Source organism: Mollisia scopiformis, assembly GCF_001500285.1.
Source record: "Mollisia scopiformis unplaced genomic scaffold LY89scaffold_8, whole genome shotgun sequence".
Lineage (NCBI taxonomy): Eukaryota > Fungi > Ascomycota > Leotiomycetes > Helotiales > Mollisiaceae > Mollisia > Mollisia scopiformis.
The window spans coordinates 243968-257643 of record NW_017263588.1 but is presented as its reverse complement, the minus strand read 5'-3'; the positions used below and the strand labels follow the sequence as shown (position 1 = coordinate 257643).

The 13676-nt window shown below is 46.8% G+C and overlaps 4 protein-coding genes across 4 annotated transcripts; 3 read left to right on the top strand and 1 right to left on the bottom strand.

Moving 5' to 3' along the window:
- Positions 1–944: 944 nt before the first annotated feature.
- LY89DRAFT_477705 (uncharacterized protein) lies at positions 945–3362 on the top strand. Its single transcript, XM_018207820.1, has one exon. The coding sequence runs from the start codon at positions 1129–1131 to the stop codon at positions 2881–2883; it is 1755 nt and encodes a 584-aa protein (XP_018073472.1). The 5' UTR covers positions 945–1128; the 3' UTR covers positions 2884–3362.
- On the top strand, positions 3351–5098 carry LY89DRAFT_695778 (MFS general substrate transporter; the record flags this gene model as incomplete). The annotated part of the gene is made up of 6 exons (XM_018216786.1): positions 3351–3514; positions 3569–3713; positions 3775–4596; positions 4653–4726; positions 4778–4984; positions 5035–5098. The coding sequence occupies 6 exons, from the start codon at positions 3351–3353 to the stop codon at positions 5096–5098; spliced, it is 1476 nt and encodes a 491-aa protein (XP_018073471.1).
- A 1769-nt stretch (positions 5099–6867) lies between these two features.
- LY89DRAFT_716713 (cytochrome P450) lies at positions 6868–8609 on the bottom strand (the record flags this gene model as incomplete). The annotated part of the gene is made up of 5 exons (XM_018218285.1): positions 8364–8609; positions 8105–8309; positions 7977–8054; positions 7335–7928; positions 6868–7286 (listed from the first exon to the last, which is right to left on the bottom strand). The coding sequence occupies exons 1-5, from the start codon at positions 8556–8558 to the stop codon at positions 6868–6870; spliced, it is 1491 nt and encodes a 496-aa protein (XP_018073470.1). The 5' UTR covers positions 8559–8609.
- A 1923-nt stretch (positions 8610–10532) lies between these two features.
- Positions 10533–13675, top strand: LY89DRAFT_642001 (uncharacterized protein; the record flags this gene model as incomplete). Its single annotated transcript, XM_018211736.1, has 2 exons — positions 10533–10577; positions 10628–13675. 2 exons carry the CDS (start codon positions 10533–10535, stop codon positions 13673–13675), a joined length of 3093 nt encoding a protein of 1030 aa, XP_018073469.1.
- Position 13676: the final 1 nt, after the last annotated feature.

Genomic DNA, 13676 nt, shown 5'->3' with positions numbered 1-13676 from the left:
CTGCTTGACCTCAATAAATTGGATTCTTATGGGTTAACGGGTGAGATTTTGACCTCAAGTCTCCCCATTCATATGTCATTCCATTATTTTGCCCCACTGTCTTTCGCATTTGTTTATCCCTCGTTGTGGTAAGTCTTCGCTGCTGTTTCTGATCTCCAGTATCTGCCCGAACATTCGAACACGGACTTCTGATCCATATTTTTGGTCGGCAAAATTTTGTTGCAGCAAGCATTTCACGACCAGTTTCTGAATTACCTGTTGAGATTCTTCTTTGTTTTCGAGTTCTCTATCCCTAACGTCTCACCTCACTTCGATCTTCTCTACCCTCTTCTAAGCCAAATCCAGTCCTTACTAAAGAGAGCAAAATATATTGTCCGACTTGACGTCCCTCAACTCGACATATCAGACAACATGGCAACCACGCTGCTCCAGCAGATGGTAAACTTAACTTGCTGTGAATTGGAAGTCTTGGTCCCTAGTGTGATGTTCACTTTGAAAAATCGGCTAGCTAAGGTGGGATCGATTAGAGAATGCCCAGCCAGCATTGCATTTGTTTTCCTTGGTGTGGTGGTGATGACTGAAAATCCAGCCAACGCCTTGACTGTTGTGGCTCACTTGAATCTGGTCGTTGAGGTAACAAGAGTAGGTGAAGAGGAGAGCCGCACTCACCAACGAAGGAAACGCTCTGGCATCCATGTAATCTTTCTTTCCATAGAACATTACAGCCTGCTCTTTCATGAAGGATATGGTTCTCGCTAAAGAAGCGCCCCTATTGTTCTGCTACAATACTTGAACGGCATGTTTACAGATTCAGCCTCCTAAAACGCCCAATGGACTCTATAGCTCTCTCAAGTAAATATGATGAGTATTTAATTGTATTGGTTTCAAATCGCCCATGAGCGTGAGCTGGCAGTGTCACGTGGTTGTTAACTCCGTCGGACTTTCCACTTGGGCAGGTTCAATCGTTCTTCAACCATCATCCAGACTCTACTTGCAATACAACCACATTTTGAACCACTTGATTACCAGGATCACTCAACACAGTATTTCGATCTCCCTCGGACGACAAAGGACTAATGGCGCTTTGAAGTTGTTTTTGGTCATGCTGCTGAAAATTTAACTTCAAACATGCCTCCTCAGCGGCATCTCCCTCCATCCACGCAACCAAGAGTTCGTCAACGCAGCGCAAGAGCTTGCGGTCCATGCCGACGACGAAAGATCAAATGTGATGGTACAGAGCCATGTGCTGCTTGTGCTGTATATGGGTATGACTGTGTCTTTAATGATACTCCACGTCGAAAGCCCGCGGCAAAGTCGCCGGACCGTCCGGTTGCAACCACTGAGGTTGCCAATCCAATATTGCCGGGCACTGCAATCACGCTGGGAGAACCTCTGAAAAACAATGAGCTTTTCATTGCCTCGGAGAGTATTCTGGAACCCTCTAATACCGACCCGCTGCTGTTGCGAGCACTCAAGACAAGATTCACCACCATCCATAGTGCAATCGCAGTCCCAAGAAAATTAGGCATGACACTTGGTTTACAACCTCTTCCTCGATTGCAATCGTTCGGCTGGAATCCAGGAATACGGCCTGAGCCTCATGTAACCCCCAAAATCGGTTTATGCGACATTATTTCAGTAGATCAGATGAGATATTATTCAGATATCTACTTCAACGAGGTTCATCCTTACTTTGGTATATTGGATAAAGACCTTTACACTATGCGATCAAAAGAGTTTTGGCTTGTTGGGAGAAAAGGCATCGACTTCGAAGCATGCATTTGTGGAGTTGTCGCTTTGGGTTCTTACTTTTCTTCTGAGCCATTGTCTACGGAAGCAGAAGTCGTTGAGCAAGGACGGTACTTGCTGGACTTCAGTATTGCACACGCACCTGCCCAGCTTTCCATAAAGCACGTTCTTGCTTGGATACTGAGAGCTATCTATCTACGCTCCACCACGAGACCACATCTTTCATGGCTTGCTTCATGCAATGCAATGCATTTGGCAGAAGCTATTGGGCTTCATCGGGAAATCAGTGAAAGCCAAGTTCCATGCGAGCGCCTTGGCAACCACCGACCCGTCGAGCCTTTAGAGGTGGATCTTCGACGAAGGACATTCTGGGTGGCTGTCGCTCTCAACCAGCTTTTATGCTCCGAGTATGGCCGTACCAAAATTACAATCGATATGATCAGTTGTAAACCTCTACAACCTGTACCTGGAGATTTTACACTAGATGTTGTCAACATCATGACTTCCGTGCCACGATCTCAAGATTTCACGACTGCGAACATCGCTGAACTGGTCGACTCGCTTCGAATGGCCTGCGAGATGCCAGCCAAGAGCGCTTTTCTTGGACTTTTGAAAGCTGATGCATGTTTCTGCATATACCGAATGCTGCGATGCACGAATATTATTCTACCTTCTTGTCGAGTAACTCCTTTACTGGAGGTTATTCGTGTTGCATTAGATGGAGTAAAGTTCCTCTGCTCTATGCGACAAGCTTGGTGGAATCTTATCGGCACACCATTTCACTGCGTTTGTGTTCTGTTAGCCCTTGGTACACCAGCGAGTTTGGAAATGGTCCCAAAAACTCTGGAGACTCTGAAAGCTGCTACGGATTTATATAACTCGCATCTCTCAGATGAGACTCTGAGAACAGCATACGCCCTTGTTCAGGGTGCAAGAGACAAGAGGAAGCAAGAAATTGAAAATTTGGATCGTGGCCTCGAAAATGTGGGAGAGTTGCCTTCTGCAACCAACGGTGAACTGGACAGCGTTGGCTTCTTTGAAAGTCCAATGAACGGGGACATGGGCGGATTCATGGACTTCGTTGATATAGTCAACTTCTATGGCCCCGAGGTGGACGCCTTTATGCTTACATAGAGCTATACAAGTCACCAATCTCATTGTCATCATGGCCCTGGATTTCCGCGATACTGTAGAATTACTCATCGCGTAGGACGTTCCGTCCGGGAGCCGCCGTCCGGTCCGTCCTTTCCGAACGTCCAACTCTAACCAAAAGGACTTGGTTGATCATCCCCGCGGCTTTTTCTTACGACGGAATGGACGGGAATTGTGATAAACCCGATAATGTCTGGGGTTCACCTGCGGTCTAGAGGCACGCTTCGACGTGTCGGTGACTAACAGTTGATCGACATCATTTCTTTCTTCGCCAACAATGGTGTATATGTACTTTCCGGCAGGAACTTTCCTTATTCAACTTATCTTCATTTGCTTTGACTGAGAACTTCACCACTGGGATTGTTTTTGGTCCAATTTTCTCCTCACTTTGCCCAGCTTAAAGGCCAAACCGCAATACACTTTCCGCTCGGAGACAATAACTGTCAAACATGTCAAGCAGTAATTCCGACGACGAGAAAGCAACGATACCATCACCTTCCGAGGATGAATTTCTCGTCAAGTGGGACGATAATGATCATCTCAATCCTCAAAATCTACCAGTTGTTAGGAAATGGCTGATCACAGTGGCTGTTTGTGTCGGGGCGTTGGCGGTGTAAGTTGTTCCTCCGATCGAGCTCAGCAACGATCTAATGGGTACTCTACATAGTACATGCGGCTCGTCTATATACTCCGCGATTTATGATCAGATAATAGCGGAGTTCCACTCCTCTCAAGAAGTTGTTACCCTTGGTCTTTCGCTTTTCGTTATTGGACTTGCCGGTGGTCCTATGTTCGTGAGTCCTTTGTCTGAGGTGAGAATAGATACCCGCTCTGGTTACTCCATGAATGTCTTCCCATTAACTAAAACAATAGTTCTACGGCCGTCGATTCATCTACATTATTTCTATGATCCTCTACTTTATCTGGAACATACCATGCGCGACCGCTCAGAATATGCAGACTCTGCTCATCGGACGCTTTTTCGACGGCCTCTGTGGAAGTGCATTTATGAGCGTGGCAGCTGGTACCGTAACGGATTTATTCGCGCCTCAGGATATTCAAGCACCTATGATATTGTTCACCATCACCCCGTTTCTGGGTCCAGTGCTTGGCCCTCTCCTTGGCGGATTCATAAACTCATACGTCTCCTGGAGATGGACATTCTACGTTATGCTCATCTGGACGGGAATCTTGAGCGGCGTCCTCATCTTTGTCCCGGAGACATATGCACCGGTCCTACTTTCCCAGAAAGCTGCCGCAATGCGCAAATCTACAGGCAACGAGTCGTACTATTCCGCATCTGAGAAAACAAGAGCCTCGAGACCTCTTTCGGTGGCCCTTAAGGAAAGTCTTTATCGCCCTTTTCAGCTTCTGTTCCTAGAGCCAATGTGCACTCTCCTTTGCATATACTCGGCACTGCTTCTTGGGATCCTGTATCTCTTCTTCGGCGCATTTCCTCTCGTTTTCACCACCAACCATGGGTTCAATCTTTGGCAAAATGGATTGACCTTCCTTGGTCTTGTCGTTGGTCAATTCCTGGCAGCTGCGCTCAATCCCTTTTTTCGCAAGAACTATCTGCGCCTTGTGGCTGAGCAACGTGCGAAAGAGAAAGAAGGCGAACAACAAAGGCCAGCACCTGAATTCCGTCTTCCTCCTGCAATCGTTGGCGGTATTTTGGTACCTTTAAGCTTATTTGTAAGTCAAGATTCCGTCGCCCCTTGGCTACGCTCCGAGTGCTGACTTGAATCTAGTGGTTTGGTTGGACGACGTACTCGTCTGTTCATTGGATTGTTCCGATCATTGGAAGTGTCTTCTTCGGTACCGGGTATGTTAAGCTTCATCCTCTCTCCACTGACAAGCTGGCTAACATCTCTAGTATGTTTCTTGCCTTCCAAGGAATCTGGACGTTCCTCGTCGACGCATACCCGTCATACGCTGCCAGTGCCTTGGCGGCGAATGTTTGTGCTCGATGCGTCTGCGCCGCTGCGTTTCCATTATTCGGAGATCAGATGTACACGAATTTGGGATACCAATGGGCAAGTTCCTTGCTGGCTTTCTTGGCTTTGGCCATGATGCCGTTTCCGTAAGTGATATCGGATATCTATTAGCTAAGAAAAAGCTGACAGATTATAGTTATTTGTTTTACCGATATGGAAAGGCGATCCGGGCAAGGAGCAAGTTTGCTTTCTCGTCCTAGACCTGAGACGATACAAGTTTGCATATATGAGCATAGTCTTCATAACGTTATCTGGCAGATAAATCGACATGTGGGAAGCGTTGAAAATATTCGCATTGTAATCAAATTGATGGGAAATAGGGATGTACATAAGATCTTACATAAATTTGGAAATTAAGATATGATAGCGAAGCGTTGTCGTTCTCTCACTTCCCACTTCCTTTCGACATAGTCCTTCAATCATCCTCACAGCAAGTGCCGCCCTCGTACCCAACGTCCAATCGCACCGCAGCCTCATCACCTCCTCTCCCCTCCCAGCTACACCCAGATAGACCTCTAAAACGTCTCCTCACCACCCACGCCCCACCCAAACACAACCCTCAATTCGCACCTACGACAATCCCGAGACTTTTTGTTGCAAGTCGTCAAAAACTCGTCTTCCCGAACGCGAGCTTCGGGTTGGATGTCGATACGGCGCGGGCCTTGCTTTTTTAATCTATTTTCATTGGGGCGAGCTTGCAAGCGAGAGAGATGCATGTTGTGATTGGTTGTTCGGTGCGTGTACGAGGGTACTTCATTTGGGTGAATTGAGTGGTAGTGTTGTACAGTAGAGTACATGGTGGATTTATTGAAGTCATGTTTTCGTTGATGGTCTTGTGTGATGGTTGTCGGTGAGCAGCGCCGTGTTGGAGGTTCTTTATTTTGCGGCGGGGGTGTACTTGCTGGTCATGCGAAGGGCATATAAGGTAATGTATTTTGTTGGTTTTTCTTCTCAAACGATTGGCTGCGGGGGGCAGTGCCACGATGCCAATGAAAATTCTCGTGAGAGGACTCTTAAGAGGAGGCTTATGGTCATGCTTATATTGTTCTTGCAATCAGGCTCTTTTTGCTTTCTAGCTCTTTTACGTAGTTGGATCTCATTTTTTGTACTTGAGCTTACGATGGATTTATTTATACAGATATTCAACGCCTCGTCGCGCCCTGAGAATCGATACATGTCAATATGATTTTACAGGAGGCGTAGTTTGTCTCTCGTACGGTTGACTGAGTTCAGTGCACATTCACAAGGCGTCAAGTTAGTATATAAAGTGATGAGTATCTCATGTATTTGTTTCCAGCATCAATCTGTTTTCTAAGTCTACCATTCCTACCATTCCATTACATCGAAATATCCATTACAATGCGTCCTCAAACGATTGCTTCTTTCCTCGGCCTGTTGGCTCTCCAATATCAAAGCGTTCAAGCTGTTCCACTTGACAATATTTCCAACACGACTGCTATCGCCGATGACAACTATTGTACGTATAAACAGAGAAGTCATTCCAGTCTCAGAACCTTCCGTTGAAAATGTTTAACAACTTCCCTCGCCCCTAAAGAACATCCATCAAGTAAATCACTAATTCTCGCATCACACAGGGTGGCTAGAGCTCTACTACGCAAAAGGCTGTACAGGCAATATTGCTTAAACTATAGGCAGCTCTTCACCAATGGGGTGCCAAAATGTCGACGCGATAAGCCCAGTCAATTGCGGTACGATGAGCGCAAATGGATCGCCGTACACAGTTTGTCTCTATCCGAGGGAGAATTGCCTGGGAGGATGTTCGCATTTCATTCATTCGGGAGACCGTATTGATATGGTGGTGAAGAGCTATAATGTTGGGTAGATTTGGTACGGGTCAGATTATGGGAGGAAGGGGTGAGAGTCGCGGATATTGTTAGAGGATTTGAAGGAAGTGAGATGGGACGTGAAAAGTAAAATTGTTGCGTTGTGTGGACATTGAATGCTTGTGTTAAGATTCTCTTCTCCTCAATACAATTTTCTGCGCAACACTGGGCATGATCTTCGTCCCCATAATCTTATTCTCCGGCCTCTCCGTCTGTTCATCCGGATACGAAATCTCAAACTCCAGCAAGAAAACCATGACCAATAACTTAATTTGTGCCGTAGCCCAATGTCTTCCCGGACAAGAGAATTTTCCGAAGGTCCATAAAGGCTCGCTTGCGTCTACCGAAGCGAACTGGTGCTTTTCCTCTTCTCCTTCTTTTTGTCGGAGATTGTAGAAACGGAGAGGATCGAAGGTAAGAGGTGAGGCGTAGTAGGCGGGATCTCGGAGAATGGGTTGGTATGCCATGCTTATGTAGGAATTTCGGGGGATAGTTGCACCGCTGGAGAGGGTGAGGGGGACCATGAGGCGGCGTTGAAATGTTACTAGGCGTGTCTGTCAGCTGGTTCCTGGTCAGCATACGAGATACTTACAGAAGCCCATGGTATTTAACCTTCTAGATTCTCTCATGAAACTATCCAACTTCTTCAACTTCGGAAGTGTTGAAGTCTTGATCCCACCATCTTCCTTTACGGTTTGCAGAATCTCTTCCCGTAGCATATCAATGCAGTCTGGTCTAGCACAAAGATCCAAGAACACATTTGTTGCAGTGATTGCGGTGGTGTGTATAGCAGCCATATTCAGAAATAGCATCATCTTGACCAGCCTCTCCGGTTCTGTATCTCGTCCTTGAGCAGTGTCTATTAACCATTGCAGCATATCTTGGTACTGTCCTTTCTCGTTGTTATTCTGTGCCCTCTTCTCTATTTCTGGGAGCAAGAGTCTCTTTGCAACGGACGCACTAGACCGAAGCTGTCGATACGATTTCAAGAAGTGAACCACGACCGGCCGAACAATAGCGGGGAAGGTGAGCAATTCTTCACCTGCTTTCTGAACAGCCATTGTGTGGCCTGTCGCCGTGGAAAGCCATTCTGGATTGCGGCATAGGTCGGGACCAACGAAGACGCGTGCTGTGGAACTTGTCACGAGGTCGATGAGTGAAGTGAAAAGGGGTATTGAATATGAACCTGTACCGCAGGTCAATAAAATGCGTTATCATTTTCAATGGAACATACCATCGTCGTTTGAAACGGCTTTGAGTTTCTTATTCAATGCGAAGAGGATCTCATTATATGATGTCTGAGCTAGGGAGCCTGTTGTTTCCTGATTAACTCAATCATGTCTGCGGGTAAGATTTCCATACCAATATTCCTCGTCAATGACCCCGCACAAACCTCATATTGTAAGTTCGTCTCTTCACAAATATCCATCCCGGTATACTCATACCTCTCACTAGTTGTCAATCTCACACTCGACCTTGGCACCTTATTGAGCTCGCTCATATATTTATGAGAGATGATGAAGCGGTCCATGTCAAGTGTCCAAAGTTTGTAAATCCCATTTTTGTACTATCCTGGCAATTAGTCCGAATAATATGTAAGCGTGAAAGAATGAGCAACTACTTTCGAATATCCTTCTTGGATCATCTGAAAACTTTCCGTCACGAATCGCTTGTTGTCAGCCGCATCTGGCGCGGGTCCAATTCTGGGGAACGCGGCTCGAGACGAGGTAAATATTGTTGAGAAGCGCCATATTCCAAATGCCACGATGCATGTGAAAAACAGGAGAAAAGGCGACTGAGATAACAAATCTTCCATCTTGGGAATTTGTCTAGATGGAGTCCTGCAAGCAGTGTAGAAAAATGCTTCTCACAAGGAGAAAAGAAGCTAGTAACAAGGTACTGCTTGGCTGGGCTTATGTCACATGATACTGAAGCACTTTGACCGGATGCCGTCGCAACGGTGTCCAATGAAAAGATATCTTCAGTCGATTCATACTTCTCCATCTTGCTAGTTTTGTTTTGGGTATTGAAAGAGAATTGATATTGTGGGTCATAATTATTGTCCTCCCACTAAAGCATCTTACGTCCGAGGACTTCACGTCAAAAGCGCTGGCTTAGAATTCGACTGGCGTTTACAAAACGTAAAGTATATCCAGTTGCGAAGACACCTCACAAGAGGGAAGAACTGAAGATAAAAAGTCATGTGTCCTGAGAACCTGCACTTGCAGCGGGATTGAAATATGGACGTGCGGCGCAGTCAACCTTCTACTGTAAGCTTTTAATATAAACCATGGCGGGAATGCCTCCGCATTTGCCATATCATCTTTGTTGCAAGTCGCAATTTCAAACCCTATTTTTACAGCTGATCAGACACGTAAGTTGTTGTTATTTATACCCTTCGTGATCTCGCTTGAAGGATGACACTCAATCCCGTTTCGCTAAAGATCCCCCTCTTCCTTCTACTTCCCCATTCACTACACGTCGATGAAGATCCAATCCACATATCGGAGTATCGTTTCAAATCTCTCTACCAGGAATATTCACATATCCTCTTCCTCGTTGTATGGGCTCTTGTTGTCATGCTGGAAGGATTGTGTTGGCACAAGGGGGCTGAAGCACCTGGAACGTTCCAACACTGAATGATTATCGGTCCTACTCTTGGGACACGACAGCAACTCCAACAATTCGTTAGCTATGCAGCACTTGGTAATTGTGATAACGAACAATTGGGAAAGATCATACTCATACCGACCTTCTCGCTTGTGTGTAGATCGACAATCTCCATCAAAAGAGCCCCGAGGGTCAGCGGGCTAACCCATCCATCGATGCCATCACGGTACATTAAAGACGGAGAATGATCGTTTACATGGCCTGTCTAGTTGTACGCCTTTCATGACTCCTTCAGGGGTAATCCGGTTTGAATGAACAGCTTGGCCAAACTTTGAACATAGTTAACAAATAGAGAACTTATTGCTGCGAGTCCGTTTGCAAGTCTGCTGGACGCTGTGTTGCTCATGTAGTATTGAAATTGGTGCGAGTAACAATACTACTACGATAAAGCAGCGAGGAAATCATGTCAGATTATCCACAGTAATGTTGAGCAAAGATGAAATCAAAACAGAAGGCGAAACAGGATCAAGAAATCTTATTGACCTCACTTGGGCTTTTGCAATGGTGCGCATCTTCAAACCATCATTCAACTAGGACTTGTGCATAGACGCCATGTTCATTCTGTCGCCGATTACTCTATTCTTGATCGAATGAAAAACGGGTGATACACAGTTCCGATACAACAACACGGCAATTTTGGCCCCAACTTCGAGGTTGATCACCAATCGTCTTCACAGCCAATGAATTCTACGTTCGGAAGAAGAGATTGCAGGGGATATCTCTTTACAATCCAGACAACTTGCCTTCGAGAGAAAACAAACAGCCCTATATTGACAAGCACTACTCTAGCACAAATGAACGAAGTGCGCTGCCGTGGCTCCTTGACGTTGGATGAGGTGAGGCGTTGCAAGTTGTCCTGCAACCAGACCCTGGCCGCCGGGGGCCGCCTGTCAGACAACAAACTCGATGTCTCCGAGAGAGCTGAATAAGATCGTTTCCTTAACAGTCGTGATCAACCATAGTTGAGCTCGAATCGAGCCTCGACAATTTTAATTTTGGTGCTAAATCACGTGTAAAGACGAGGCTAATTCTTCAGCCTTGTCTGTCGAGTCCCTTCTCTTCTCACTCACGCCATTCACAAACGCAACAACGATAATATGATACTACTTCGTCGGCCATTATGGAAAGCGTGGCACGCTCTACGAGGAATGATCTCTTTCAGGAGGTAAAACTCCAAGCTACGGAACCTGCAGGACCCCACTAATTATTGAATAGCTCAAGCCCAGATGCGTGGAGCTCTCCCAGCTAGCACTCAGAGACGATGGCAGTACTTCCAATCAGAAAGCCCTGATAAAGTCAGTGACCGAACTTCTGCTCGTCCTCGAAGCAAAGTGCCAACGAAACGATGGCACATTTGACGAGAAATTGGCCGATTATGTCTTCTTCCCGCTCTCCCAGATCCTCCGAAGGAAGCAGAAATATACAGACAGGCTGTCGGAGTTGACCATAAGATGTGTGAGAATACTGTTAGAGTACGGTTGGATGCGTGCCATCTCCTTGGACCTTGCCAAACAACTTCTGATACTCCTCACATTCGTTGCTGGTGGAGTTCCCGGGAAGGAGACCGTAGCCGCGCCTGAAGAGTTGATGCTCGAGGCATATAGATCACTGGCGGCTTTGTTTCGCGACTTATCGGTGACATCTGGAGGCCCGTCCGCACTCATCGAATCTGGAACGATACCAGCATTGGGACATTGCATTACAGTGATTCTCGATGGAGTGGTGGACGGCCCAACTATGGATGTACACTTCCAAGCCTTGCATGCGTTGCATGCAGCTTGGTCCTGTATCAAAGACTCTCAGGTTCTGTCTAACTTCCTGCCCGCTACCATATCTGCGCTCACGAAGTGTCTCGTGCCTGGAACCATCACGAGAAGGTCCCGGAAAACCCTGGTCAAGGCATTGGAAGTACTCTGCCATGTTCTTCTTTCTCTTCTGAGTGATATTCGGACGCGAAGTATCAGAAAAGATGCCGAGGCACCATCAGAGAAGACAGTCGAAGATGCCGAACCAAAGAATCTAACCAGTTCATGGTTGAATGCGACCGTTGCTCAGATCAAATTAGCTCTCTCGAGCATCATCAGACTTCGAAGCCACGAGTCTGCGGAAGTACGCAAAGCTCTTAACAAATTTTGCATCACCATTCTGGACGAGTGTCATGACACACTAGCCGATTCTGCCGGCATGCTCGTTGAGACTTGCATGATTCTGATGGGAGTTGATGCTGATGACGATTTGAGTACGAAGGCGACGTCTATTGTTGATCTTGCATCTATACATCCCGATCTAAGTGATCTCATCAAGAACACCATCTATAATTGGGTGACTAGCCTTCCAAGAGTGATGCAGTCAAACGATGAAGCTGCAAAGCTTGCTGCTCTTGGCCAGCTTTCTAAAGCTCATGAAATTCTTCGAGGACTTAATCTAGAGTCTTCAATCTTGGAAGATGCTCTTGGCAACTCTCTTCGAGACAGCATCACTGCTACACTAGAAACTGCACCTGTAAAGCATTTACAGGAAGAAGACTTTGACCTGAATAGCCAATCTGCTTTGACTTTGGCAACGGAGGGAGCTTCTTCTTTGACATTCAAACCTGTCGTCATGGCTGAAGAGAGTCAGCGGAAGACTCGAGATCAGCTTACAGCATTACTTGGCAATCTGGGTTCAAGAGAGTCACAGATTAATATGGCGAGTGAGATGCTCGAGTACGCTCGTGGGGCCGCTGGACCCAGTCTGCTCTCAGCCTATTGGCTGTCGTCTCAAATTTTAATGTCTGCAGCATCTCAAAATAAGGACTTCGACGAGTTCTTCGAATCCTCTCTGACTCTGTCTGATGAGCAAGAGGCAGCAAACCAGGAATTATACCAGTTTTCGATATCTCTCCTCGCAAATAGTGATGAGAGGACATCCGACTGGCGAATGCAAGCCATCGCCCTGGAAGTTCTTGCAGGCACTGCTCAATGGATGAAGGAAGAATTCAAGACAGAGTTGTTAGACACATTATATCCAGTTGCACAGCTTTTAGGCTCATCAAGTTCACAATTACGAGAACACGCAATCATTTGTCTCAACATAATCTCGAACTCTTGTGGCTATAAGAATGCAAGCGATCTCATAGTAGATAACGTGGACTACATGGTCAATGCCATCTCGTTGAGGCTCAACACATTCGATATATCACCCCAGGCCCCTCAGGTATTGGTTATGATGATTCGACTGACGGGTCCATCACTACTCTTGTACCTCGACGATGTGGTAGAGTCTATCTTCGCCGCATTAGACAATTTCCATGGTTACCATCGCCTAGTTGATGTTTTGTTCTCTGTACTAGGAGAAATCGTCTCTGTTGGCTCAAACTCAGATCTACTACAAATCACAGACACTCCAACCATCGACCATCAAAAGAAAAGTCCTCCGCCCATTACAATGGACGACATCGTCAAGCTTCTCAAACCAAAACAGATAGCCTCCGACACCATACCCCATGAAGACTTCCCCAGCACCCCCTGGAAATCAGCCAAAACTCTCCTCGACGAAGCAGACGCCTTCGCCAACCCCACCGACGAAGAAGACCCCGCCGCAGAATCAGAACAACCACAAGAACTCACGCCCCCACAGCCAACGCAAACCTACACCATGCTCCGCTCCATCGCCCTTCTCTCCCAACACTACCTAACCTCCGCCTCTCCCCTCCTCCGCTCCAAACTCCTCCACCTAATCAGCACCTCCTCTTCCGCCTTATACCTCGATGAGAACTCCTTCCTCCCACTCGTAAACGACATCTGGCCCGTCCTCATCGCGCGGATATATGACACGGAGCCATTCGTCAAGATAGCAGCCTGCGACGCCGTCGTCACGATGTGTCATTCAGCTGGAGATTTCCTGGCGACGCGGATTAGCAATGAGTGGAGCAATATAATGGTTCTTGCGCGGAACGCGAAGCGGGAAGTGGAGAGAGAAAAGGGGAAGGGTAGAGGCGGGAGGGGGATTTATAGCCAGAATAGTCAGGTTTGGGAGGCTGTTGTTAGGTTGTTGGTTGCGGTTGTGGGGTACGTGAGGATTGAGGACGAGGGGTTTGATGAGGTGTTGGGGATATTGGGGGATTTGGTGTGGGAGAGGGAGAGTGTGAGGAGTGCGTTGGAGAGGGTTAATGCTGATGCGGTGTGGTTGTGTATGCAGGATGCTGGGAAGAATAGGAGGTTGGAAGTACCAAGTATAGAGGGGTTCAAGTTCGCGGCTTTAGATGCCGGTGTTGTAGCCTAGA